The following is a 27,401-nucleotide window of genomic DNA, read 5'->3' as shown; positions in this document are numbered from 1 at the left end:
TTGCACTCAGTTCTGCTGGATTATCAAAGTTAGGTATGCTTAAAGTGAGGTATGTGGCTACAAAAATGGCCTGCCTCAAACAATTGGTACTTCACAAAGTTTGGACAGTTGACCAAAAAAATGGGACTGACGAGTTGTGAGAAACTTGTGGGTCCAGTCCACTAATTCAAGCCCCATTGAAAACAGTGTAAAATCAGCACCGTTCAGGGCCCAATAGCATGCACGCCAACATCCCTGAGATTTCTGAAACACAAATGAAATTCTTGTCTGGTCACTTATCTTTCAATTTCTTTTCAATTTTTTGTGGGTTAACCAATTACATTTTTAATTATTCCCACAAAACAAAATCACCCCCCAAAAAGTGATTTTTCCCGAAGTCTGATTGCAGCCATTTTTCAAGTGGCAACCCTCAACTTTCTCGGGCACTTAGGACCATTTTTCAACCGTAGTTTTCAGCCCTTCTGCCCTCATATGAAAGCTCAAAGACCCAGGGAGTTGATCCTGGCGACGATTTACACAATCTCACCATTTTGGGGGCCAAACAATCTCTTTTTTCAAAAGATACTGTGGAGGGGGGGCACTTTTAATGCTAATGAGCTGGTCAGAAATTCTCACTTGAATTAGTGGTCTGCACCCTTTGTCCTCGTGGCGTGGTTGTTGTATATCGCCCTCTGTTGTTAATGTATGTAGCCTGGGCGCAGGGGGCCGGGGGTTGGAGTCCAAACCATGTAGCAGGCGATCGCGATCGAAAACAGCGCACGAGTCCGTAGCAAGACCGTATCGTGCCTAGTGATGATACCGCTTAAAATTCCTGGCGCTGATCTTTGGGATTTTGGTTAAACAAATGTTTTCTTCTGTTGCAGAAGTTTCTGTCTCTGTTGCCAACATTTCAAAGGTATATTGGACGTTGCCAGTAATTGTGTCATCAGTGTTATAGAATTTAGACTCCTGTTTTGACAGTTGTCATGATTTGTGTGAGTATGGTGGCTGTGAGTATCCAGGCCTAGCCTACGCAGATGCATTGGGGATTGTATACTTGGGGACCCCACTTTTTTAACATTTTAATCTTGCAAAACTGGTAGGTCCCCCACAAAAAAACAAAGGCAACGCTCTCTTTATTGCGCTGACCCTATTTTTTTTCGAAATTTCAAATTGTAAATTGTGAGAAAATGTGACTTTCTTACTGATAAACTAACCATGCAAGCATGTGGCACGTGTTGAAACACTGTCACAGTTTCCTCTCAAAATTTCCCTCAAATCCCTGCCCCGTTTTACAACATTAACCCTACATTAATTGAGCATGATGTCACACTCACAGCCATCTCCCAAGGTGAATTCAAAAGTTAAAATGTAGCCTTCCCTTGTATTGTACTAGGAATATGGTCCCCAAATTTACGATCCTCAATGCATTCACCTCTGAAAGTTAGGCCTACAAAAAATAGACATAACTTTTGGCCCAGAAAGGCCTGAAGCAAAAGTAATATTGAGGTTGGAAAGTAGCAAGTCACTAGTGCATGTCTTTGCACCCCATGGGACTGTGAGTGACCGTTAAGAGGTGAATTTCAATTCAAATATGTAAGTTTATTCACCTAAGGCCTACCAAAATCATTTTACTTGCCTAGTAGGCCTATTCCTTCCCCCTCTATGTTCTAGGACATGCATCAATGAGTAAGGGCGCTGTTTATTTAGAAACTCATTTTTAAAAATTATTATATACTTTGTACACAACTTGATGAGGAGTGGCAGGTCGTTGGCCACAGTATTGCTATCGCCCGTCTTGTACGTGATGAAAAAGGAATTGGCATGAATAAATAATAATAATAATAATATTTATTTCCTTTCAGATAAACTGACCAATCAAAACATGGAGGAAGAGGACGAGTTTGATGCCATCTTCCAGGACGGAAGCATTGATGCTGACAATGAAAATGTTCAAACGGACGCTGTCAACTACAGAGTCTCCATGGAAAAATACCAGAAGGTAAAATACAGGGGAAGATTTCAGTTTAATACCCCAACCAAAGTCAGTTTGGAACCGTAAAATCTTTGAAAATAGATATCGAGTTGTGTTCAAAATTAGATAAATGCTTGGCACAATCATCAATGTTAAGACAAATTTTCATCGGGAAATCTCCATGCATTACAGGGGGAAAAAGTGCCAGTTTTCTATGTTGGATGTTCTTGGCACTGTATGGTGACTCAAAGTATTCATGGGTACGCCTACTTTCTCTTCAATTTTTCACCGAGTTTACTGAAATAAATCTGGAAATGACAAATTTGGCCAAGTAATTGGATAGTTCTTTTCAAAGATTTAGGTGTTTGTAACCAATTTTGGTAGGGGTACAAAAGTAAAATCTGTCCAAATACAGACATAAGACAGATCTGTACCAGACAGCACCAGATGAAAACCATGCACGAGTCTATGAGAACCAGATGAAGCTGTTAGCTGGCTCAGTGGCCAGCTCTGTAGTCATGCTACACCCCCACTTCGTCACTGCCCAAGAACACATTTAGGGCATGCTCAACAGTTGAACTTGCTGACAGAGCCGGGCCTTGCCAGGTTTGGTCATCCATCAGAACTGTATATAAAAAATCAATATAAAATAGCGAGAATTGGGATGTTACTTTGTTTAAAATTGTTTTCACATATTTTCATGTCATGGTTTTGGTCACTGAATAGCTGTTTTGTGGTTGCTAAAACTATGGTTGGCCGTCCTTAAAAAAGTAAAAGAAGAAATCACAAAGTGTTCAAAAAATCCGCACAGCCAATTACTAATTGAAAACACAACCCTATTTAAAATAAACGAGACAACTGTCCACTTTGAACGAAGTGGACTCTTGGAGGTTAAATTGAAAACCAGCCAAAAGGCAATATTTCTGCTAACTTTTGCCGCCCATGCAAGTTGTAGGCAGAATGAGATTGGGTGAAAACTGACATCACTGACTTCCTTAGTTTTTTCATTTCCCTTCCCTTCCACTGCTCACATTTTATCCTTGGAATCAGTCATTTCTTTACTTACGGTGTTCTTTTTCTCCTATTTTAATCCGAGCACAACTTCTCACTACACGTTGCTCACCTGTGCCCTTTTTTCCTCACCAAGTGTTTCTTTCCAACCAAAGGTTGGGCACACCGGACGGTGTCATCAAAGTTGGCCATGCCCCAGCTTGGCACAGGACAAAATAGGCGCAGTGGAGAAAGTTAGGACATAGTAGGCCCACACATTATTTCCAGCCACAACCAATGACCAAGTATAAAGCCGCACCCTGCCAACATTTTAAAAAAACACAACTTCGTTGAATATTCACTCTTTATGAGAATACGTTCAGTTTGTTGGTACACATGAGTGTACACAGAAGCTTGTCATGGGACAATAAAGTTTTTATTTTATAGTAGAATCGTAGCTTTGAAGTTTGTAATTTATGTCTATACTGTTTTAGGTGGACTTGTTTCAGACTTCAAAGGACACGGCGAAACTGTCCAACAGCCAAGACACCCAGGGCAGAGCCAGCAAGTATCAAGTTATCTCATCCGAGACAAGTAGCCAGCAGGAGGCAAGTGTAGTTTTAATACCTTGCCACAAGAAGGTAAAAAACAGTTTTTGCATTTTTAAAAACCTCCCATGTGTAATTCATTGTGTATTATAAGGCACCGCATTAAAAAAAGAAAGTGTCCCAAAATACTGTTTTGCAGGCTCAGCGTGGAAATTCCGAGGATTTGAACAGCACCCACAGAAATGCACAAACGCATCAGGCAGACAAAAGAGAGAGATTGAATGAACGGTCGGTAAACAAGGACTCCAACGTATCATCACAGGGTGCAGGCACAGACAGCGGTGCCGTTGGACACCATCAGCAGGCAGGATACCCGTCGGATCCATCTCTGCTGAGGACTGGCGATGGGAGGGGTTTCGACGAGGAAGAGGAGGATGACCCGAGCCGCGTGTTGAGGGCGGAACTTCCCAGAGACCGGGCGGGTACGGGTGGGGACCCTACGGAACAGCTAGCCCGAGCGAAGGCGGAGTGGGAGGTGGTAGGGACTATTCAGCCAGGTAACGCCTCCAAAGTTCTACTTCATGCCCATTAATGCTAATGTAGATTTTCCTTGTGTCACTCATTTCACTGTTTCGACGGCCGCCTAAAGGCCAGCTCTTAACTTCTGGCAAATGCAAGAGCAAACCAGATTTGACGTCACGAATCACTGCAGTGAAATTTGCTTGAGTTGAAATGTGTTCAACCTTTGCACGTTCACAATGTGAATATTTGACCTGCCGTCATGAAATCCCATTCATGGTCACATTTGTGTTGAGTACGAACTGACCTTAATAAAGAATACATTCTGATTATAAACATTCTTCAGAACACTTTCATTGAATTTCTCAAAAGCAGAATGGAATAAGTTTTGAGTATAAGCGAATGTATTTAATCAGTATCCAAGTACATTAGATCAGGTAAGATAATTTGGGCAACATGTTTGTTTTTGTTCAGTAGGTTGTCCGGATGTTGCTACAAATGAACAAAACGTGACAATAGTTCAGATAGTAAGCCTCATGCAGAGTATAAATGTTAAATTCTCTGCAGTCCAGTCAAGCATTCAATTTTAATAGATTTGAGGTATGTAGGGTTTTGAAGGTTGTCCTTCTGTAAAATGCAGCCTCAGGTTGTAATCATTTTTGTAATTTTTATTTTTGCACACCAAAAGGAGACGATTCTAGCGAGGAAGGTAAAGTCAAGTTGTGGCTTATGGCAGCTGCTTTGATTTACAAAGCCCATTCAACACAGGGAGATTGGTGGAAGGACAGAGGCGGCTTGCCCTTGAACATTTACCCAATAGTTCCTTCCACTTCTTCCTACATTGAATGGGTTTTAGGTTTTTTTCTAACATCCACTCACCCACGGATATCATTGCTGTACCACATTTCTTTTCCCTTTTACGGGGATTTCCAGTCAAATATTTGTGTACGTTTGTCATTTTGTTTACTTATTCTTTGGTTAATGACATCTGTGAAGCCTGTGACAAGGGCTTTGGATATTTTCACCATTAAAAAACTGTTGTCAGTATTTAAGGTTGAATTAATTTTCAGATTAATGACACAGTTAACCCTCACAGCCATAACCCAAATATTGGATGTTTTGTTCTCTGAGTGTTAACGTGTGCTCCAATTTTATTCATCACATTTTTTATGAATAATGTTAAATTTGATTGCCGTGACGTTTTAGTTGTAGTCTGGGCCACATGCATTAAAAAAAAATCACAAATACCACCTTTGCATCATGTGTAACAAATCCTTGAACTGGCATTTTGGATAACTCTCCAAATAAAAAAAAGAAAACGAATCGCATTTATGTCATGTCAAACAGCCATACGCTGATGTCCAAGCATTACCGCCGAAAAAGTCAGTTCAACCCAACTTTCAGGCAGACAAGATGATCAAACAAGATTCTTGTGTGTGTGGGGCCCAGGATTTTTGGAGGATGTTACCTTTTCACATTTCATGATAGTGTAGAGTCAACGGTAGTTGGTCACAGTGGCTGCCTCTTTCTTCGGCAAAGAGCTTTTAAACTGGGTTCCTCTTCACACTGTGGTTTGGAGGGGAGTGTCCCCAGGCATGGCATTGCACAGCCAAGTAGATTAAAGACTCTTATCCGCTAGAAGAAGGTTCAACTGGACCAAAGTTCTGATTTTGTCTATTTGCTGTTGACCACGACACCCACCATGCCCGAACTTGTATTATTTATTTTGGCATCCGTCACTGTCGCTTTATGCTCACCCACATTCACTTTCGTAATTGCAACACGCTTTTTTGCAGTACCAAAGTCAAACACGATTTCCCCACCCTAAAAAAGCCAAGCTTCTCAACAAAAGTTTCTCACGTGTGGTGATGTTAAAGTTTTTTACAAGATGTTGACATTTGCACCTATTCGCCGCGTAACCTCCAGGTAACGAGAGTACCATCAACATGACTCCCCTGATATCCTTCAACGAGACACTGGCCTTCTTTCAGAGAATCAACATGCAGCCGTATCTGGTGAGGACATTTAAATGGCCGGGAACAGACTTAAGACCCCGGGGCACGTACTACAGGGATGGGTTTTGTCATTGGCACAACGGGGTCACAACTGGCATCTTGTCAACAGAAGCCAACGTTTGAGCGAAAGGAACATTTTTTCTTGGCAACCGCTTACATTGTTGGGTGCAGTGTTAAATACAATTGTTTTCCCATCAATTTTTCAGGATTTACGAGAAAATGGCGTAACATATTCAGAGGGTCGCCGTCTCAAAATAGAATCATTTGGGGAGTTTAGAAACAAGTTACTTACATGAGTCCTGTTTCTCATTTCTGTCTCCCTTTCTTACTCTCTTCTGCTCGTGTTTCTTCCTCAATTATAGAGTAAGATCAAGCCTACAGTTCACAGGTCAGGCTTGTCCGCCGTCCGCCACTTCATCCTGGGTCCCCCTAACATCAAGCCCTCCCTTCACGAAGAGAGGAACCTCGTCTTTGCCATCGCACAGTGTGAGCTCACGTGTTTCGTATGCAATGTCCATCCTAACCCCAAGTGATTGGTTTCCCGACCTTAACCCGGTGCAACCCGCAAAGGAAGAACATAGTAATAATGTTGGTTAGCCATTCAACGGGAATACTCAACGCCCTGACACATTCTGTCTTTACACTGTGGGAGGGTTTTTTTTAACAATAGCGGTAGTGCCACATATGTACACCGTTTGTTATGAACTGAAGTTTGAAAAGCCCCAAATGCTGTGACGATTAACGTGTCTTGTAATTTTCTCACCCCAGTCAGTGAGTAGTTTTGGAGGAACTTTTTAGTTTTCAGTTCTGAAGTACGAAACAAGAAGAAAGACTGGAAATTAGCACGGGAAACAAAACCAAACAAAACAAACTGAACTGGATTGGATTGGATCGGACTGGATCGGACTGGATCGGACTGGTCTTTTTTGGGTGTCTTTATTTTTATGTGTTTGTGGGGTTTTTTTTTCTCTCTCTCTCTGGTTTTTGTTTTCAGGTTTGGACTTTGTTTTGTTTCTTTCAGGTCCTTTTGAGGACAGAGAGGAAGTTCACCGTCGAGTCCTGCAGACCATCTACAAGCAGCTGACAGGCAGCACGCTGGATTGTCCCCGATATGGCGGGCATTGGGAGCAGATCGGTTTCCAAGGTAACAAACGAAAATCATTTTCTTCGTTGATACTGTTCATCCCCAGGATACCTCCCCAACAAGACACTCTCCTTGTTGCTGTGAATATTCCTCATATGTGCCCACTTGGACGCCTCTGGGTTTATCGAACAGATTACCTTATACCCTTACCACAGGGCTGTGCATAAAGAGATTTGCAACAGGAGTGCCACCATTGTTGGGAGGATACTAGCAGGTGCGTGCGCCAGTGCGCACAGACAGTCGATGCCAGTGACTGCACGCTCTACAGTACACATAATGAACAGCCATTTTGTTTCCCAAATCTCAAGCTGGTACTACTTCGCTCTCTCTGTACAAACTCTACCTCACCGCCTCCATCTATCCACCCCCCGCCCCTCCCTCCCTCCCTCCTCCAACCCCTCGCCAGCAAACCACACGGATCACACTCTCCTGATTTGTATCCCCAGGAGCAGACCCGGCCACTGATCTGAGGGCCTGCGGATTCCTTGGCCTCATGACGCTCCTTCATTTTGTCATGGACCCCGTCAGACAGCAGCTCGCCAAAGACATCTACAAGCTGTCGCTGCATGATACGCAGGTGTTTTACCTCGGTCTCCTTCGTAGCCGGTCACGCCCTCCCCCCATTCAAGTGGTGCAAACTAGTCAACCCTTTCCCTTCGGCATGATTTGCTGCGGCGCTTGCTCAAAGTACTTTTCGTCAGACGCTTTCAAAATGTTTTTTCCCCATTTTCCATCATCTTAAGAAGATATGTGCCCTTTCCTGTGACACCGCTAATGGTCGCCCTGCATTCAACAAGAACAAAAATTTAAATGGTCCACAGGTATTGTTGACCTGTTCAACAACATTCTTTGAAAAGATCGCAAGCATTGGTAATGTATACATGCTTTACATCAAAGCTTTGCTCACAAAAGGACCTTGCCCCCCACAATTATCGACTTTATCGTGATGCAGCCATGTTTGTCTTGTTCCCCGTTGCCTATTTAGCAATAGTAATGCAACTCCATGTACTGATAAAAGGGAACATTACTTTGATTGGCAAAAAAGTAAGATGGCTGCCCAGTGATAGAGCTGTTGAACCAGAGGTGGGATTTCCCTGCTAACTTGCTAATTTTTTTGGGGGGGATTTCTTTCTTTTTGTCTTGATTTGCAGAATTTCCCCTTCTCCGTGATGTCCATCAACATGACCAGAATAGCCTTACAGTCTCTCAGGGAGGGTGCTCTATCTAGGTGAAGCTTGTTGTCATCGAGTGTTTCTTGGAATGAAACAGGACGATTGGTCAAATCCGACCATATCTGAATCAACTGGCTGTGGCTATGCATGGAACACAAATCAATGAGAAGTGGCCACACTCCGCTAGCCACAGCCACGACTTTGGGGCAAGGCGTAGTAGAATCATTAACGTTTGAAAAAAATTATACTGACTGCAGCGGAGGAAATCTGGCCAGCTATTTGTGCATTTCAGGCAATGCGGGATACATTCGAATACAACTCGAGATTTCTACTCTTACAGCACTTAAAATACAAGCAAACTTGAATTCTCAATTCTGATTCATTGGTCACTCCGTGGCAACAAACAGTGGTGATATAAACTGTACAATCATTTGCAAAAGTTTAGGACCACCCGTAGACAATGCATTAACCTGAAGGGAAACCAAACTTAAACCAATCAATCATGGCAAATTATGTTTATTTTCAATGTGTAACCTTGGTACGTTGGTTGGACATTTTTGACTACATTTCCATGATTTGACATGTTAACAGTCTAATATTTAGTGTTCCCTCCTTTATTTCTGATTGCTTAGACTGGCTTTTTTTCCCCAAGTTACCTTACAGACAAAATGTCATACAAGACCTGCCTTTGCAAAAAATTTTATTCCAATGGGTATATAGCTCTACACTGATTTTATGCACCACTGTAAAATCATGTTAAGTAATAATTCAGTGAGACAATGTAATGGAGGGCCGGTGACAGAAATACCAATAAAATTCCAGGTGGTCTTAAACTTTTGTACATGACTGTAAGCCTGTTAAAATCTGGTACACCGAGTTAGCTGATGGCACAGGAACATAATTTGAATTCCCCAGACTAAAGACGCTGTTGGTAAACCTTGTGATTCGGGGCAAGCTGTTGCATAGCGACCACCATCTCTGGAATGGACTGGTTCCTTTGTGCCATGCTTATCCATTGAAAACAGTGTATTGGTGCAAGGCACATGCAAAGCATCCGTTATGTAACTAAGCGAAAGCTTGCCCCGAACCACATCGTATAACAGCAGTGTCTCTAGTGTGGAGAATTCATATTGTTAAGTTCGTGCGAATTTAAAGAACTCAGTGTACCGGATTTTACGCAGATTTAACTCGCAAAAGACTTATTGAAGCTCATTCTTCGCTGTGGTTGCCCCTGTGACTGTGTCCAAATCACCTAGCTACGGCTGAAAAATAACACATGAGCTTATGGGAAATAGATGAAGCCGCTGGCTAAAGGCTTTCCTGGATCCACATGTTATTTTCCAGCCAGAGTAAAGAGATTCAGACACTGCCTCATGCCTGCAAAGTGGACAAATGTTCTTTGGGCAGAAATTGTATGCGCTGCAGTGCCGTTTGGAAATATCTAGCTGCTTCTGTTTCTCTGCAGGGAATGCAATCGACGTAAGCAGGTCTTTGGCGTCATCAACGATTTCTACGCCGGCATCTTTCTGCAGTTGCACCAGATATGGAAGCATCAACAGAAGACGATCAAGGATTCAGGATTTGTTATCAAAGGTGACATTTCCCCCTCAAACGGAATGTTTCCCGTGATCAATATTCAACCACGCTGTTATTGGTTTCAATTGCTTTATACCTGTGCTTTAACCACTTGCCGCTGGGGTTTCTGGTACAGGACACATATTCTTTATGCGCGTGGCCGGGGCCTCTGAAATTGGACAAGGGGAACTGGGCCTTTGTCCAAGCACTTGAGCTAGGAGATTTTCCTTGATGTTAAATTTAGATCACTTGATTCGTAGGCTGGCCATTTTCAGCTTCAAAGTGTTAATTTGATTGATTTTTATGTGTCTGATTTAAAGATGTCGAACAGGAGGCCAAGAAGAACCCCAGGGCCATCATCAAAACCCTGGAGACATACCTACACGAAAGGGGTGAGAAACACAGTGGGAACCTCAAGTCCAGGCCGGCCAGAGACGGCCCCTTGGAATTTGCTGGAGTGCACGAACTAAGGACAGAAGATGACTGATGAAGGTGGGACGCTAAACCCATAAGGCCTTGCACTGTAATATTAAATGAACCTGAATCAAGTTAACTTATTCAAATCTTCAAAGATGTGTCTTTAAGTTTTCAGAAATCCGGGGTGCACGATATGTATATATTGTAGGACATGTATTCTTGCATACCAAGACCTGAAATATATAGCCATCTAAAATTCTTTCAACGAGAGTGATCTGCAAAATTTTTTTTGGTAATTTTTCGGTGTCGCTACTCACGCAGCTCAGTTGTAGACAGAAGGAACTGCGGTTCAAGTTTGTTTCCTATTGTCAGATTCCCCAAGGCAGAGACATTCATTATTTGTCTGTTCAGTAGGGTAGAAAAATCTCCAAGATTCTTGCTCTAGTGTTGAACATGTGTGCATGTGACTGCCAACCGGGTCGTCTTTCTTCAAATTTTATCATTTTGTTGGTCCTTCTCAAGGAATCCGTCCAAGAAACTCAATGGGACTATTGTTTTTGTTTCATAGACAGCTGAAAAATGCAGTGCTGTACTTAAAAACTTTTTCATTGCATCTGAATTCTTGTCCTAGGGATACGTGAAGAATGCGTAGCACTTTCATTAGGTTCCCCGACATGTAGACAGCAACTATTCCTTCCATTCATTCGAGTCCCGCCTCGTCGAGGAACAAGATAAAAAACACACCTTGGTACGAACAACATTTCACAAAACAGGGTCTTTCAAACCAGTTACTTCACCGCACCAAGTCCAAGTATGGTTATGTACCACTTGCTGCCGTATGCTTTTAAAAATGCAGTGCACACATGCAGGAGATTTTCAAGATTTTCAGTTTTCAAAATTCTTCAAAAATTCATGGTTTCATTTAATGGACGTTTACACCCACACGAATGACTGTTTGGTGGCTACTCTAAGCTGACAGGCAACTTTTATTTTAACGTCTTTTCAAACGCAGCTGGATTAGCATGCAGCGGTGCTGTGTCACTCATCAATGGGGCCCTGGAGCACTTTTGTCCGCAGTACTAATCCACAGGTGCGCTATGCCCAAAACAGTGGTATACTGTTTAAAAACAGTGACGGATTACCTTCAAGCAGAAAAATAATGGCAATCCCCAGCAGCGGGTTTTTTGTTCCGAGTATGGTCTTTTGAATACACAGACCAGCTCTTTTGTCCCATTTTGGGCACCCTGACCTTGCGTATAAACCCACGGTGCTCGAAACTGGGTTCCCCAGCAGCAAGTGGTTAAACCTGCCCGTCAACTTAATTCATTCGACTTCCATTACCAAGCTTGGTTGGATGCGAGTCCAACTTAAAGTGCAATGTTTGTAAGACCGACTGTATGTAGTTCATTCCTATGGTCAAAAGCCTCACTGTATTCTCTCACTAGGAAGTGATCGGAGATACTGATTGCTTGCTTTGTCTCAGTCCTCATTTGGTCAAGTCTTGATAGAAAAGTAGATATATATAACATACTGGCCTTGAGCTGGACCAAGAGAGGGTGCTATTTTCTTAGCAACGGAGGCTCCTTTGGTAGGAACTGAAATTCACTGGTTCACAAACTACTAGGAAATGCAAGCATCAAGGTCGCGTCACTACCAACAAAATGAACACTCCCGACCAGCGCGGCTCTTTTTAACCGATGAGGGAGTGCTTCTGCTCGAGGCAGATAGTTCAATATTTCCCCACTGTGTAAATATTTTTTATAATCTTTGCTTTGAAGATTCTTTATTAATTTATAAGTTCAAATGTCGACTGCCTAATCATGTCAGATCAATGTGAAATAAAACAATTCAACTTGATCTTTTGTCCTTTTCGAATTCCTTTTGTGGAGAAGTTGCTGCAATGTGCTGTGTTGTTTATTGCAAACAAATATGAAAAGGAATCTTTACAAGTTCTTCCCTTTTTTTTGAGTGGTTCGTCTGGTCCGTTGACAGGTTGTATTTCTACGTATCATGTCGGTTTTTCGTAATCTTGTAAACTATCTGATCATTTTCTTTTTTTTTATGTCAAACACAGCTCACTGAATTTTGCTATGCTGGGAAAAAAAGGCTTGAAAGTAAATATTCAGAAATTAAACTAAATATTTCCCGTGAAAGACAGTAATTGCCGTTGGGGCAAACACCTGCTTACAGATTCAAATCAACATTAAGTATCAGTTTTAAATTATCATTGATCATCAATGACAGAGTTGAAAATTTCTTTGTACTGCTTGAGGACTTCTTCTGCGGTGGGCCGTGATGTAGGATTCAACTCCTTGCACTGTCTATGGATTTTGAATAAATGTAACCTGATGATGTCCCCGTGTGGAACATTTCCCAGGAGGGTGTCAGTTACATCTGGGACTTTCCATATGTCGGTTTTCTCGTCGTACAGTGGCATGTCTGCATCTCGGAACTCACGCTCGTCAAATGGCCAGAGTTGCTCTGGAGCAACGAAATCCCCCCAGAGCTGTCTGTGGCCACATTTGGTAAGCTTACCCCTGGCTCGATCTACCAGAGGCAGAGCATCCAAATCGTTGATGACCAGCCGCAGGTCATCGGTGACCAAGAACTGGGACAGGGTCTTGCCAACATCATTGCTGTCGCACATGATGCGCGTGCCGGCGGGACCGGAATGCAACAAGGAAAGAATCTGCGCGTAATCCAGGCACAACTGGAATCTTGTACGAACCGTGTTCCTGTCGGAGAGGTTTTCTTGAGAGAGTATATCGTTGATTCTGTCAGCGGATCCAAGTTGGTGATACTCGGTTACAATGACTGGCCTGTCGCCATGGAGACAGAGACCAATGAGCCGGATGACTAAGTCATGAGGCTGCAGTGCTCGCAGCATCTCGGCACCATGGAGAAAGTCTTCAAGATGTTGGGGATGGATCAGGGAGGAGTATGCAACTCTCAATCCTCGCCATCGTGCCAGATGAACCTATTTTGAAAACAACAACAGTGCTAGTCGTTCAAACCTCAAGGAAAATGTTGGCTGTCTGAAATACTTCAAATGACCCATTTCAGGAAAACACCAACTGCCTTTTCTGTCAATGTCATTTTTATTTCTCAATAGCTTAAATATTTTATGTATTCAGTTTCTATTCACCATCAATGTTATTTAGGATTCTTTGCATGTCTATCTTTACAGACTCTGGGGTTTTCCTCTGTCATACCACAATAGAATCCTACTAAAGAGGCAGTCTATATTTTTCTATTCATTTTCTGGCAACTGTTATTACTTGTAAGCGGGTACAAAAAGGAAATGTTTCGCAGTACCTCTTTGACAGCCCCCTCCCCTATCTTCCTCTCCAATTCAACCTCCTCAATCTCCTGGCAGCTAAGATAGGGACGGTGTTTTCCATCTTCCCGGCAACTCCTCTCACCCTTCATGGAACCAACCTCTGCGGTGACGCACATGTCCTCAGTCTCGCACTGATGACATTGTGTGTCAGGTAAGGACATCTCAGAGTGGTCCTCGTCCTCAGTAGAGACAAACTTGCCACTCCAGATGTATTGAGTGGTTAGTCCGGTGGTGAGCAGAACACAGGAGATGGCACATGGCCATAATGATTTCATTCTCTGTTGGAAGCAAAGATTAACCTTGTTTACTTATAAGCTGTCCAAGATAGCACCACTGCCTCATGACTGTGCAATGGGATTGAAGAAGGCATAGTTGTTCTGCAACATTTATTTCACTGTTGTAGTAGTGCCGTGGTCAGAGAGAAAGTAATTTGTGACATGAACATTTAATCCAACTCCTGAGGTCGTGTAGAAATTTGCTGCATCCAGCGCCTCTCCAGCATAGCACTGCTCGCTGTATGTACAGTATGCTTTGTTATTCTAAGAGCGCCCTCAAGAGGCCAAGTTCTCAAGCACGCCAGCCCTATTTACGCGGTCGTCTGCATGTCTGCCCAGAATAAAAACAAATTGTCGTTTTCCGATTGAATTTCTCGGTTTGCATAGATGCTGTCCTTGACTTCAGTCATCCTTGCGAGTGCTGCTCCTTGGCGACTTGGAAGTGCAGCCCTTTCGGCGGTGAAAATGGCCCAACAAATGCACACCACGGCCGTGACCGGGGGCAAAGTTGCTGTTGTAAGTATCGGTGGGGCGCCCTCTTGCTTAAGAAAATCCCCAGCCTGGAAGGGCAGGGGGGGCCCGCGGGGGTGCCTTGGAGGAATAAAAGAGGATAACATGGATTATTCATATGTTATTTGCGTTTTGTCATCTAGATTAATGCCACCAGTTGTATTCTTTTTATTGCACCAGAAATTCTGAGCTGTGTCAATTATATTAGTTGTTACAAAGTTTTGAACTTTACAAACTTTGTCATTTTGTTTTTCTCCTCTCCAAAGTCCAAGGGCCGTACTTCCATGGTCCATGTGCTCAGTAGGTGTAGGCTAAATTTGGTTTTTGCCATATTGGACTATTTTGACCCAGGTTATTCCAGCCTTAGCCATGCGTGAGAGAGTTCCATAATACGGACGCCAGTAATTATTCCCTACAATAGTCATCAGAAAGCAAAAAACATGTCCAGAAAAGTTCAGTGGGTCGGCGCGGACATCTGGGACTCTCGCAAAATGGCAGATAGTAACCATTGAAAACAGCGACCATGGTGACATATGTGTACACCAGCCAGTCAGAGGATGGGATTACACAATCATTTCTTTGATCACTGCGTACGCTAGCGTTCATTACAGTTGTTTTCATTGGTTGCTACCCGCCATTTTGCACCTCCCCGTTTAGGAGAGATAACACCAAATCATTTACTTAGAAAACACTTAGAAGTTTTCTCACAAGTCTCATAGGGTTATTGCACAGGGTGTTGAGCAGCGTCGGTCTATGGAACTCTTTCCGCCATGTGGTGTTCACGACAGGAAGAATTTGTACAGCCAACAATTGGCAAATAGCCAATCATTATGCATGCATGTATTCAGATGTGACAAATTGACAATTCAACGTGTATTTCACACTTTGCTGATAGGTTTTGTCGGGCTGTGGTGTTTACGATGGCAGTGAAATTCACGAGGCATCAGCGTAAGTCCCGTCTCTTCTTGGGGGGGATAGGTTTAAGGTGACTTTTTCAAAATGTGTTTGGCACTAAAACTTCTCATACATATGGAGATAAGTGAAAGACCACTTGCTAAATACATGGCAAGGTGCAAACCTCACTTCACATATGGAATGTTGTGGCATTTGTGTTTGAAATAAGAACAAGGCTTAATTCTTTCTAGTTCCGTTTAAATAATCACTTTACAACTTTGATGTATTGAGGTCATGATACGGCCAACTTCCTTGTAACTTGAGCATTGTGTGAATGCACATTCTTAGTTGACTCGATGCTGCGTTTCAACTGGGTCGTGCATCTTGCTTTTCCCGTCTCCTTTAGCGTTCTGGTGCACCTTAGTCGGGGCGGGGCGGACGTGTCCATCTACGCCCCAGACATCGACCAGATGCACGTGATTGACCACAGCAAGGGTCAGCCAGCCGAGGGACAAACGAGGTCAGTGACTGTACAGTTGCAGTCTGCGGGGGTCCAATTTTACAGATTTGTCAAGCACTGGGATTTTCGCTCACCGCACAGAAGATGTGCTTAGCAAAGACAGGTTACCAGCCATAGTGTCATTGAAAAGATACTACTTACAATTGGCGGTTGGCTTATTTAATGCAAAAGTCTATTCAAACAGCTTTCCTGATTCCTATCCTGATGTTAGCGCGTGGGGATGTGACATCGTAGACTAGCTCTGTAAAACAGACTCTAACAGTCAAATGTTTCTATTAGGTCTTGTCAATGTTAGTTGTAAGGTAGGTCATCGTTGTTACTGTTGTAGTTATTTTTTTAAATTCAACACCTCTTGTGCGGGGAAGAATTTGGATTGGGGTTTGGGGAATGATCCGTGGCTTAATAGGCAGTGTCTGTCAGTTACTTTTCACACTTGGTCATTCCCCAAAAAATTGTGGTTGCGTGAGCCTGATGGGACGTTGCTGTCGTTAAACAGTTTGGAAAAATCTCGCATAATTTTTCACTTGTGATAGGAATGTCTTGGTGGAGTCGGCCCGCATCGCTCGTGGCAAGATCTCTCCCCTCAGCAGCCTGGATGTCGCTTCCCATGATGCAGTGGTCTTCCCAGGAGGCTTTGGGGCTGCCAAGAACCTGTACGTGACTCTTGTCGTCTTGATTTGAGTGCTTTTTCAGGACGCCGGTTTAGTTTGTATGGTTCAGTCTGTCTTTCGTTTTCATCATTTGCGTCCACTTCAGATCTCTGAAGGTTCTCCAGTTTTTCACTTTGGTACACTGTGGAACAGAATGATTCATGAAACCTAGGATGCCAATGAAATTGTACACAAGTGTGAGCATCCCTTACCCTCCAAGATCCATCAAAACCCTCATGAGGTTTTTGAAGGTTTTGCTGGATTGAGGGAAGTAGAGCTCAGAAGCTATATTTCATTCCATGGAACTTTTGTACTTCATGAGAATTTACACAAAAGTGCAAAGGATGTACTGACAATGCCCTACAGAGTGGAAGATTTTGTAGGATTCAGGAAGGTTTGTCTCTCTAAAGGAGTGACAGTTTAAGGCAAACTAGTTGTAAAAAAAAATGCAGGATTGATCAGAAGTCTTCCTCTGTGCTGTTGCTGTTTTGCCATATGAGGCTATATCAAGGATCCCTCTCTGTGACATGGTTCACACGGGTCATTCCATTTTTGACAGTTCCACTGTAGCCAATGATGGCCCCAACTGCACCGTGAACCTGGATGTTGAGAGGGTCTTGCGGGAGTTCCACCAAGCCAAGAAACCCATTGGGTAAGCAAGTGTCATCAAACAACCCACTCATTGAACACCGCGACGATACGGCAACACCTTGCCCAGTATTTGAATACCCTTGGCTCAATAGCCACTTGTAAGTAACGAGAAAAAGACTTTAATAGTTTTGACCCTTACTTGTCACAGTCTTACCTCAGAGTCATGCAAGAATGCTTCTTTTACTTAATAGGTAACATATTGACACTGTAAACGTTTGTACTCTCCCTGTCTTTGAGGCGAAGATGTTAGAACCCCCAACATACCTGCTCTACAATAGGCTAGTTTTAAATTTACTTGTTTCAATTGTATTCATTTAAGTTTGTATTGTTCTGCTCCAGGCTGTGTTGTATTGCCCCAACCCTGGCCGCCAAGGTCATTCCGGGCTGCGAGGTCACCGTGGGTCAAGATAAGGACGACGGAGGGAGGTGGCCATATGCTGGAACAGCCGGGGCTATTGAGCAGATGGGGAGTAAGCACATCAACAAGGATGTCACAATATCCTTTTGCAGTTACCTTAAAAATGTAAGAGATCAGTGTTGTTCCTGAAGGAAGTGGACATTGACCTTAATTTTTGGGGGCACTTTGTTTGAACTGTGAAAGGCATTTTCAGAAATCCAGTGGTTGGTGTGATTTTGGATGTATTTTTTCTTAACGTTACCCGTTTCATAAAATAAACATGAATGAAGTAGTGGACAAAAAAGATGTCTTTGTTACCTAGCAACAAGGTCAAGGTTTAACTCAGGGCTTCATTGCTACTTGCAGTTCCTTTGAGCGAGCCATCTTTTCTCACAGGCTCCAGGCACTCTTTTGTTTTTAATCTCTGAAACAAACATTTTCATCAAACTGAGGGGACTTTTTATACTGCACCCTATTTAAAGGTATTTCTGCCTGTTTGCAGATAGGCAAGGTGCATGTTGGATTAACTGTGTGATCCTTAATGAATTTTCCCACGAGGTTCACGTGGACGCAGCCAACAAGATTGTCACGACACCGGCCTTCATGTGCGAGACCAAAGTCCATGAGATATTTGACGGAATTGGGGAGATGGTCAGGAAAGTTCTCAGCCTCGCCAAGTAGATATTGAAACTTCAAGACTTGCTTGGAGATGCTGCAGTGCCAGAGTATATATAACATTGAGGCCAGCAAAACAGCTGGATCAAGACTATCCCAACAGAGGTTGTTTTGGTGAACGTGAAAATCGAAACCTGCCCTAAATTGGTTTCTCGTCTTTTTATTTCCGTGAAATGTTTCTTTTATTTGTATTTTTTTTTCCTTGCAGCTCATGAGCAAACCTTCAGTTCAGAAGATGATGTGGATAGAAATTGTTACTTTGGTCGTCATGTTTTAAACTGTTCTTACACGGTCCCTGTCCATCGCAAAAATCTTTGAAGAACAGTTTTGGCAGTGCATTTCCAATTGACAGATTTGTAATAAGCACCACAGGCTTATGTTGCAGTGACTTCAGACTTAACTGGAGAGTTCTCATGAAAGAGCATATTGGTCGTCGCTCGTTCAGTGAGGATGATTTAAGTTTAGTCTTATGCTAATAATGTCATGTTTGGTCATGATCTAACCTCAAAAAGCTTTAGCAGCAAAATTAGTACACATTTCTGAGAGGGAACTGCACTACCGTGTAGATCATGTTTTCTGATGTTGAACATTAAAGGTTTGAGAAATAATGATAAATGATGAATTAAATTCATGCAATTTAGGAAATGAGTTCTGTCGCCATTCCCGTGGAATGTTTTGTCGTTTCCAAGTGTTTCAAATCTGTCTCTTTACCTACCAGTCTCACATGCACTGTATATGCTGCTTTATAACGGGGATTTTTTTTCTGAAGAAAATTTGACAAGCATTGACACCACAGAAATGCGACAGGGAAGATTTTTTGGAGATGTCATCATCTGAATAGTTTGGCAAGAAATAAAAATAACTGGAAGAAAATGTATCTTTAGTTGTTTCAAAAAGGTTAACTGAAAGTTGGGGAACAAGGTACCGTCCTTCTCAGAGTTAAAAAAAATAATTAATGAACCTTAATAGACGTGTAGTTTTCCTGATAATGCTAACCAAGGTTTTATCGAGGAGAGAGCACTTTAGCCGTGTGAGTTCGATTGTGATGTTACAGTTGAGTTACTTTAACAAACTTTTTTACACTGATCAAATTTTGAGTTAGAACTGCAGCATCTCCCTAGTTTCTGTTAGAATCACACGTGTTTATCATCCAGCTCCGATATCAAATACTGCATCTTATCTGTGTTTTGGGTCATCTCTAAAGAGGTCTTTTGCTGATGCGATAACCGATAATCGTCTGTCAGTGGCGGTCGCTCCAACTAAAGACCCTTTTTGTTCCAACAATTCCGAATCGATTGTCACCGTGTAGCATGCCTTTGTTGCCTTTTTGGAGACGTTTGGCCCTCTACGCCATGTCAACAGTAGACGACAAAGCGAGTTTTACATCTCAATTTTGCCGCGGGGATTGCAGAGCGGGGCCCGAATCCTGAATGGAATCTTGAAGACGTGGCTGTATCATGTGAGTGTGAAGAGTTGGGCTGAATAGGGGTTGTCTCCTTGGCAACCATGAAGGGGGGGTTAGAACTGTATGAATGCCTCGATTGCTGAACCTCCCGCTAATTTGCTGCGTATGCTGTCCTCTGGCTGAGAGTTGGAAAGTTTCTTAGAGGACAAGAGCCAAAAATATCTCGGAGGGTGACTAATTTAAGAGGGACTTATTGTCGACGCGGAATACTAAAAAAAAAAAAAAACATTTACCATATAACGTCCTGGGAATCAAGGAAAAAAATTCTTTATATTATATGCGCAGCTTTCTCTAATCTGACCTAACAACCTACAGAACCGTATCCAGCCTAACCTAAAACCGGCACCGACCTATAATTTTGGAGATATCTCTTTGCTCCTTTTTTTTGTTTTATTTTGTTTGGTTTGTTTTTTTTTTTAGAATTGATATAGGTCATGACATCGATATATATAAGTGTGTGAACTAAGTTACGTTCAAAAACGAGTGGTAGGAAGTCGGATCGGGCGAATTATTCCGGCATTTACTCGTCAATTTGCTATATTATAGGATTCCCCATGGCTCTGTATGAATTGGACACAAAAATACCGATGATGACTTCGTCTTCATCCACAAAACAAAACATCTCCCGCCATTCTTCGCCTTAAGCCCAAGAGTCAACAACGCAGAGCGCAGAGTATACAAAAAATAGTCTTGAGTGCGTGACTTGTATCTGAGTCTCGCTCCTAAGGTTGGAAAGGGACATATCTCATCGATTTAGTTTCAGACATTGCTTCTTGCCGATGTCACGTCTGTAGAAACAACTGTAGGCCTACCGTTACCCAGTTTGTTACCCGACAGTGATAGTTAAAGTTTCCGGGAGAGAATGGCAAACAGTCGGCGGTTGGGACGGAGGCAGAGCAGCCTTGAAGACTTGGCAACATTTACGAAGGTATGTTCGGAAGGTATTTCCAGAAAGTTCAAACATAGTTCTTCATACCTCTGTGTGATAAAGATCAAACTTAGTTGGATTTCAATTAATGCCAACTGGAAAGACATAAATAATAAACGTGCAGAAGTTAAGAGGGCATTTTTTTCGGAAGGACAATGTATTCGATGATTTGGTTGTAAGGTTGCGGTGCTAATCCGTTCTCACGTAGGCCGCAGAACTAATTAATGTCAAACAGTTTAAATATAAAAAATATACCTTTTCCTCGTAATCTTTATCATTTACACTTTACTACTTAATTTCAATTAATTCTTACTATAAAAAAACAGACAGACAGCGTGATCAGGCACCAAGTAAGTGATGTGTTGGCCTTCATGGATTGTAAAATTTTAATTACCCATCAAAACAGTAATTGTCCTCAACATCAGTCAAACAAAAAGTAGGCCTATATTAATGTCATTCCAGTGGATATCTTTATGAACAATTTCATAATTTGAAACAATAATTCCTTTCCTCTGAATCACAAATACGACGTGATGTCTATACTAGTGTCTGTTTCCCGCTTTACAGGCTGCCGCAGCTAAGGGGCCGGCGGGGCGACGGGCGTCTATAGCCGTAGCGCCGTCAGCCGGCGCAATGGCACGATTAGTAAGTTTCAAATCAAAAACTACCATAATGTACGATCGATTCTGTTTATGTGATTGGAATGTGTGAATGCTTCAAGTTCGCCGAGATCCACCCTGAGTAAATGTTTTGTGCGGCAGGGTACCTGAACCCCACTGGCACATATCAAGCCCCGCCCCCACCCCACCCACTCGAGAAACAGAAGTATTTGAAAAAATGTAATTATTTTAGTACTGTGGTTTTAAAATATTAATAGTAATCTTTAATCTACATATTTTCCAGGCGCCTGGAATTCCCAACAGATTTTTCAGAAAGGTAAGTTTTAATTCAAGTAATTAAACCCTAAATAAGCATTATGAACGACTGGTTTATGTTTTGCTAGGAATAAAAGAGTCGATTCATGAAACAGTCGTTGTTTCCTGCTTAGCAACAAGATGGCGTCCTCGTCGACGAAAAAAGGGAAGGGGAAATCTTCTCAAATAACTATTCAAATAACCGGGAAAGGGTCCGAAGCTTACAAAGACATTGACTGGAAAACGCTGAGTGTAAGTTCATGTTTGTGGATGGGTTATTTCAAACGAATTTTTTCGTGATTTTTGCTTCAGAAATGGAGTTTTCTGCACAGCATTGCGTTCATTTTCTTCGCTTGTGGCTGTGCATGTTGAACATTGCGTTGACAGGCCGGGTACAGGGGGGGGTAGGTTGCCCTCACCAACATTCCAACAATGACAAAAATCCACTTAGGTCTAGGCTTGTGTTTACTTTCATAAATGATTGTGATATCCTGTGGAGTACTAACAGCAAGATTTGTTTGTAGGCCTACACGTATAAAGAAAGACTCAGTCAAACAGAGGGACAGGGTTTGATGCTGAACTGAAGCAGTGAAGGCCAGGGCGGTGTTTTCTTAGTAACAGAGGCTCCTTTGGTCAGACCTGAACTTTGCTGGTTTACAAATGACTATGAGATTCACTCGTTGTTGCGTGCACGTTGCTACCAACAAAATGAACACTTCCGACCAACTGAACTCGATCAGGGGGGTGCTTTTGCACTTGAGGCAGATTAGGAAGATCATAAATCATTGACATTAATAGACTAGTGAATAGCTTTAAAAACTGGTCATGCTGCTGTCAGTCTCCTTACAATGGACAGAACATAGTACTGTCCAAAGTCTTGAGTTTCGTCACAGTTTATTTTAGAAAATCCCAAACTCTCACAGAGAATTGTTGCCTGGCCTAGAAGTGAAAATCTGCTGCCAATAAGCATGTCAGATTCAGAATGTACTGAATTTGCTCACTGAACTGCATTTATCTGAGTGTCTCCAACAGCAAAAGCAAGTAGGCCCCTACTGCGTGAGAAATTGACATGTTGTTTCGGAAGAACTATCCCTTGCATGACCCACAGAATTAAGTATAATGCACATTCTCCTTGGGTGGCAGACTTCTGGTGGGTCTATCATCCGTCTTCGTACTTGAATGTAAAATACTTTTACATGAATTCATGAAGCAAAGCTTTAGATGATGGGTTTTAGTAGGTTCTTTTTGATATACATTTCTGTTTTTAGGACGATGAAGCCAAGGCAATCGAGAAGGAAGCATCCCTAGCGTGGAAGGTGCTGTCCAACACCCAGACTCAAGCCCTTCAGGATCTGCCAGTGGAAGAGGTGGAAAAGTAAGCCTTTGAGCTGAAGCAGTGAGACGCCGTCATGTAGGCCCCAGGGAGGATTAATGGAGGGACTGGTCATTGGGATTCTTGGCCGTAGTCCTTCCCAGAGAAATGAATTTGAATGTACTGTGGGGTTTTACACAGCGGTCGTTTCCTTGTATTCTCCGGTAACTTACAGGAAAGGCTGTAAACTGCTGATGGATAAGGGTGACCTGAAAAATGAATTGTGGTAAAGTCAGAGGGTTGGAGTTTCAATCCTTGTTGGATCATTTTCAAAGGCAACAAAAATATTCTGAAAGATTCTGCTTTGATTGAACTGTCAGGCTTTTTTTTGTATGTGTAGAGGGTACAATGTCTTGTTCTACATTTAACTGGTCACTGTGTGTTTCAGAATTAATTATGTTTTACTCTTTCAAAGACAAATATTATATAGTTTATGCTTGTCAACAGTGGTACCTTTCTGAAACAGATGCCAACATTTTTAAGTTTTTGTACAAGTTGGAGAGCCAACTGGAGCATCGTTTCATTGTTGCTGATGGAATTTAAATTTGATGACATCTCTGTAGAAAATTGTCTGAGATCCTGAAGCTGACCAGCCCCGAGATTGACCTGTGCGAGTCGGTCCTGCTGGACTACTACGTTAGCGGGTTTTGGTGGGCCAAGGAGAGAGGCTTCACCACCCAGCAGCTCTCGGGATTCTTCACCGTGCTGCACCAGCTCCTGGAGAACATCAGAGGTAAGCAAAGGTGTCTTGACCTCGTTCGGAGAGCAGACATCGATGCTGCCATTTGGGGCGATTCCCCGTGAATAGTAAAATGCGCTGTCGTATGAGGAATAGTCAAGGACAAGACTAAAGAAACTACTCCGTCTTACAATCAAGCGACGCATCATGCCATGTTCTCTTTGCCGTGAACTTATTATAATTGGTTGCTCCCTTTGTTGCGATGTATAGTTAAAACAAAAGAAGCAATCACTTTATCGTGCACGTGTCTTATCCCTTAAATGGGCAGCTCAGTTTTCATTCACGTTGGAGTGTTCTTTGTTGCAAATAAAATTTCATCAGCTACACTGCACCTGTGTGGTACCAAAGTTTTGTAATACAACTAAGTTAATGCCATATTTGTGACAAAATATTAAATGTGAAGTTCGTTTGTCATATTTATTTTTAATTTTATAATGCTGGAATGCCCAACAGGGACAATTGTCAAAACTACTTCCTTGAATTTCAAAATGGAAAAAAAAAGCATTCTTGTTGTTAAGTGCATGAACACAGAGTCCTGTGACTACTGGGGTACTGATCCACTCTTCATTCAAGTTTCAAATTGGTTGAGGATTTCAACTCCATCTTCTCCATAACCTGTTTTGGAACCCTCAGAAAAACAGCTGTCCCTGACAGACAATCTCTCCGAGTTTCGGAAGATGTTAGTGGGCATCGGTGCCGACAACAATACCCCTAGCAGAGGGCTGGATTTTTTTGACCTGGAGCACGCCAAAGCCATCACCGACTTCCTCCAGAGCACGTGAGTTTACAAGCATTGAATGCAGTCTAGGGTCTTACAACATTTTCTCAAGAAAATGCAGCATTTTCACAGGTATTACGTCAGTATCTTTTGAAAAGTACGTGAAAGAAAAATCAACAATTTAAAAGGTCATATTAGGTTTTTTTTTTCTTTTTATCACCAAGGCAGAATCTGCAGTAAGATCATATTACCCATCCCAGCTGTATGTGAAAATTGGTCAATATTTACACAGTCACATTTAAAACCCAGCATTTGAAATTTGTTCGCACAGATATTTTTTGCAGTTGTATGTCATAACAAATGTGTTTTGAGTTGCAGCTTTATCTTTTTTTTTTGATAATCTTCCTCCAGGTTATTCCAGCATCATAAGATGTACGAGTTTCTATGTCACTCAGAAAGGAAAGAGGAAATTGTCGGGACAGAGGTAAATCCCCTTATGAAGGTTTAATTGTCATCCAAACATCATTTCTATGTTTGTTGGAATTGCAGATAACAGGGTGTCAAAACCACAACTTACGATCTGGAATACCCTGAGACACCTTTCATTACGGTTGAGTTAAATGGCAATGTTTCCTTGGTCTGACAGCTGGTGGTTGACGTTCTCCCGCCGGCGGCTATGCCTCACCCACCCCCACTCGACGAAGGGCTGAGAGAGGAGGTCTACCTGAGGCACATCGCCCCTGCACCCCCGACGCCTTCCCCCGAGCCCCAGCCACAAGAACGCAGCACAGAGGAGGAGGGAGTGTCCGACAGAGGAGAGACACCAAAGACCAGTGAGGAACAGGGTAGGTGATAATTTGCAAGTTTACCCGGTGGTGCACTGGAAGTTAAGGGTCTGTTTGGTTCATATGGATTATGATCTCGATCACTGGTCCCAAGGCTGGTTCGTTCACGGGGCAGGTTCTGGTGTCGGTGAGCCAACGTTGGACCGCCGATCGCAATCTGGATGTGTGCAGAACAAACGGGCCCTGACTAGAAAGAATGAACCGTAGAAGTTGCAGGGTCTGGCAGAGTCTTTCTCGAAGACAAATTTGTCTGCTTGAGTTGCAGGGGAATAGTTGCAGTAATCGTTTTCCGTGGCTTTAGTGTGCCAGCACGACCTCTTTTTCAACGCTGCAGTGCAGTATGATGCACACTTCATCACCGTGAAGCTCATTCCATCCATTCCAAAGAGCTGCATAACTGTAAAAGTAAATTTGGCAGAACTTACAGACTCCACTTTTTGCCCTGGCCATCACTTTTTTTTTTAACCTTTTTTCCATTAACGGTTGGAGCAGAAGCAGTGAGCTCAGGGGAACAAGAGGACCTCCTTGCCGGTGTCACACCCGAAGAGGTCAAGACAATGTTTGACCGTGTGTCAAAGGAGCTCTTTGCCGGCCTACAGGTACGAGAGTGGATTTCATCCATCCATACCATAACTGACTAGATGACTCAACTATAAAGCACCAGTAATATCCATAGTTTGGTTCGCATACATCGTGTTCTCTTTTTTTGTGTCATTTTACTTTATCTTGCTCCATTCTGGAGGTCTTTGAGGGAGTGAAAAGTGAAAGTGTATACAATAAATGGAGTTTAGATTCTGTTATTCAACATTTCAATGAAGTAGTACTGTAAAACTTTGCCAGAAGAAAATTTGCTCTCTGATTCACCCGTCTGTTTTACAAATGGAATATTTGAATTTTCAGATCATAAATGGTTCACAAACTGCCATACTGAGTAACAATTTTATCCTTTAGTCATGTTGTAATCGTTCCCGTTGTGCTCTCGATTTCAGAATGACATTTCAGAGAAGTTGATGGAGAGAGAAGCGGAGATCATTGGTAGAATCAACAAGATACACAGAGTGGCCGAGACCTAGCGGGGGGTGTGATTGAATGATTGGCTCGGGATTGCTTGCAGCCCATGAATGACCCAACAATCCGTATCGGGGAAGAAGAGTGATTGGTCGATTTCCAAATGCCTCCTGAGGGCCACGTCATGAAGGACTTCAGTTTCTGGGAATGACATTCAAAAGGGTTTTTCATACTGTGAAACCTAAGCTTGGGGTGCTGGGGGAGTGGCATATGGGGAGGAGGGCATGTCATGTACAGCCACCCCACTGAGCTCTCCTGTCCTGTTGAACCACTGGTAGCAGCTCCATTCATATATAAATAAATGCAGGTTTACATAAGTAGTCACATGCACTGGCAATTGGTAAACTGCGTGGGTCCCAACCCGTCCCATAAATCGTTATTCCGACATGTCCAGCCCCTTTTTTCAGTAAGAAAAAAAAGACTTGAGGTGACATGTGATAATTTTGTACAGAGCTGTATGTATTCTGTGTAGAATTTTACCTTCCAGAGTACTCTTGCAATGCCATACTGAATAAATTTGTGGTGGGTGCCTGGACTCTGCAGCTGCTTGCAGATGTGCACGGCAAATAACGGTGATGATTAATCAATTTGCCGCACAGCGCTCATGCACCTGTGTTGTCTCTGCCTGCCTAGACTCCATCCAATTGTACTCGTGTGTATGAATGTGTACACTTTTTTGCAGGAAGCTTGAATTGTTTATTATCGATATATGTAAATATTTTGATCTCGTCTGTAAATAAAGAGACTGTATGTGCCTCCGACGCTGGAAATTGTTGGTGTACGCTGTGCTTGTTCAATGCTGATGGTTGGCAGTGATTCAACTCAATTAGATGTAATTTATAACCATTGTTTTTTGAAGTTTATTAATCCTTCCCAGCAAGTTAACTTGAAATATTCCCACCTTATTCTCACTTTATTTTTGGGGTGGAGAGAATCTGTCTTTGAAGAAAAAAATTAGGAAGTAAAACATATCAAAAAGATGTGAAAAGTTCTTGGGAGGCACAGTGGTTGCCTCAGAATCCTTGCAGATAACTGCAGCAGTTGCGGGGATGGGATATCAGGGAGTCAACTGCATGTCCTAATCTCCTCTCCCCCCCCCCAAATAA

The 27,401-nt window shown here is 42.6% G+C and overlaps 4 protein-coding genes across 10 annotated transcripts; 3 read left to right on the top strand and 1 right to left on the bottom strand.

The window, feature by feature from the left end:
• Positions 1-736: 736 nt before the first annotated feature.
• Positions 737-12,191, top strand: LOC110983380 (ELMO domain-containing protein 3-like). Of its 5 annotated transcripts, XM_022242598.2 has the most exons (13): positions 737-895; positions 1,845-1,981; positions 3,439-3,552; positions 3,692-4,049; positions 4,700-4,720; positions 5,938-6,026; positions 6,389-6,512; positions 7,048-7,170; positions 7,617-7,747; positions 8,322-8,398; positions 9,808-9,935; positions 10,238-10,409; positions 10,966-12,191. In XM_022242598.2, exons 2-12 carry the CDS (start codon positions 1,865-1,867, stop codon positions 10,402-10,404), a joined length of 1,449 nt encoding a protein of 482 aa, XP_022098290.1. In that variant the 5' UTR covers positions 737-895; positions 1,845-1,864; the 3' UTR covers positions 10,405-10,409; positions 10,966-12,191. The 5 variants fall into 5 exon arrangements, with proteins under 5 accessions (XP_022098290.1, XP_087001071.1, XP_022098289.1 ...); XM_087144945.1 differs by having other exon boundaries at positions 3,815-4,049; positions 10,238-12,191; XM_022242597.2 differs by having other exon boundaries at positions 10,238-12,191.
• On the bottom strand, positions 12,087-14,236 carry LOC110983381 (protein O-mannose kinase-like). The gene is made up of 2 exons (XM_022242601.2): positions 13,650-14,236; positions 12,087-13,311 (listed from the first exon to the last, which is right to left on the bottom strand). The coding sequence occupies exons 1-2, from the start codon at positions 13,947-13,949 to the stop codon at positions 12,559-12,561; spliced, it is 1,053 nt and encodes a 350-aa protein (XP_022098293.2). The 5' UTR covers positions 13,950-14,236; the 3' UTR covers positions 12,087-12,558.
• A 5-nt stretch (positions 14,237-14,241) lies between these two features.
• Positions 14,242-18,894, top strand: LOC110983382 (putative glutamine amidotransferase-like class 1 domain-containing protein 3B, mitochondrial). 2 transcript variants are annotated; one of them, XM_022242602.2, is made up of 7 exons: positions 14,242-14,465; positions 15,355-15,407; positions 15,760-15,873; positions 16,407-16,526; positions 17,083-17,175; positions 17,514-17,670; positions 18,127-18,894. In XM_022242602.2, the coding sequence occupies exons 1-7, from the start codon at positions 14,337-14,339 to the stop codon at positions 18,250-18,252; spliced, it is 792 nt and encodes a 263-aa protein (XP_022098294.2). In that variant the 5' UTR covers positions 14,242-14,336; the 3' UTR covers positions 18,253-18,894. The 2 variants fall into 2 exon arrangements, with proteins under 2 accessions (XP_022098294.2, XP_022098295.1); XM_022242603.2 differs by lacking the exon at positions 14,242-14,465 and adding an exon at positions 14,513-14,579.
• A 1,603-nt stretch (positions 18,895-20,497) lies between these two features.
• On the top strand, positions 20,498-27,065 carry cabcoco1 (ciliary associated calcium binding coiled-coil 1). Of its 2 annotated transcripts, XM_087144793.1 has the most exons (10): positions 20,498-20,639; positions 21,207-21,284; positions 21,543-21,575; positions 22,822-22,928; positions 23,489-23,658; positions 24,298-24,442; positions 24,794-24,866; positions 25,029-25,227; positions 25,720-25,826; positions 26,217-27,065. In XM_087144793.1, the coding sequence occupies exons 1-10, from the start codon at positions 20,574-20,576 to the stop codon at positions 26,298-26,300; spliced, it is 1,062 nt and encodes a 353-aa protein (XP_087000919.1). In that variant the 5' UTR covers positions 20,498-20,573; the 3' UTR covers positions 26,301-27,065. The 2 variants fall into 2 exon arrangements, with proteins under 2 accessions (XP_087000919.1, XP_087000920.1); XM_087144794.1 differs by lacking the exons at positions 20,498-20,639; positions 21,207-21,284; positions 21,543-21,575 and adding an exon at positions 21,664-21,805.
• Positions 27,066-27,401: the final 336 nt, after the last annotated feature.

This window comes from Acanthaster planci, linkage group LG13 (genome assembly GCF_054643075.1).
Source record: "Acanthaster planci isolate LZ-2023a linkage group LG13, COTS_SCS, whole genome shotgun sequence".
In the NCBI taxonomy this organism is placed as follows: Eukaryota; Metazoa; Echinodermata; class Asteroidea; order Valvatida; family Acanthasteridae; genus Acanthaster; species Acanthaster planci.
Note: the sequence above shows the minus strand (reverse complement) of the source record. Positions and strands in the feature narration are given on the sequence as shown.

Bases quoted from the DNA above. Each gene is read 5' to 3' on its own strand.
- LOC110983380 (XM_022242598.2), top strand. From the start codon at position 1,865: ATGGAGGAAGAGGACGAGTTTGATGCCATCTTCCAGGACGGAAGCATT. The intron at 4,050-4,699 runs GTAACGCCTCCA...GCACACCAAAAG, and splicing joins GGTAGGGACTATTCAGCCAG to GAGACGATTCTAGCGAGGAA. The intron at 9,936-10,237 runs GTGACATTTCCC...TCTGATTTAAAG, and splicing joins TTCAGGATTTGTTATCAAAG to ATGTCGAACAGGAGGCCAAG.
- LOC110983381 (XM_022242601.2), bottom strand. From the start codon at position 13,949: ATGAAATCATTATGGCCATGTGCCATCTCCTGTGTTCTGCTCACCACC. The intron at 13,312-13,649 runs GTACTGCGAAAC...TTTTCAAAATAG, and splicing joins GGGAGGGGGCTGTCAAAGAG to GTTCATCTGGCACGATGGCG.
- LOC110983382 (XM_022242602.2), top strand. From the start codon at position 14,337: ATGCTGTCCTTGACTTCAGTCATCCTTGCGAGTGCTGCTCCTTGGCGA. The intron at 14,466-15,354 runs GTAAGTATCGGT...CTTTGCTGATAG, and splicing joins CCGGGGGCAAAGTTGCTGTT to GTTTTGTCGGGCTGTGGTGT. The intron at 15,408-15,759 runs GTAAGTCCCGTC...CGTCTCCTTTAG, and splicing joins GAAATTCACGAGGCATCAGC to CGTTCTGGTGCACCTTAGTC.
- cabcoco1 (XM_087144793.1), top strand. From the start codon at position 20,574: ATGGCAAACAGTCGGCGGTTGGGACGGAGGCAGAGCAGCCTTGAAGAC. The intron at 20,640-21,206 runs GTATGTTCGGAA...CCCGCTTTACAG, and splicing joins ACTTGGCAACATTTACGAAG to GCTGCCGCAGCTAAGGGGCC. The intron at 24,443-24,793 runs GTGAGTTTACAA...ATCTTCCTCCAG, and splicing joins ACCGACTTCCTCCAGAGCAC to GTTATTCCAGCATCATAAGA.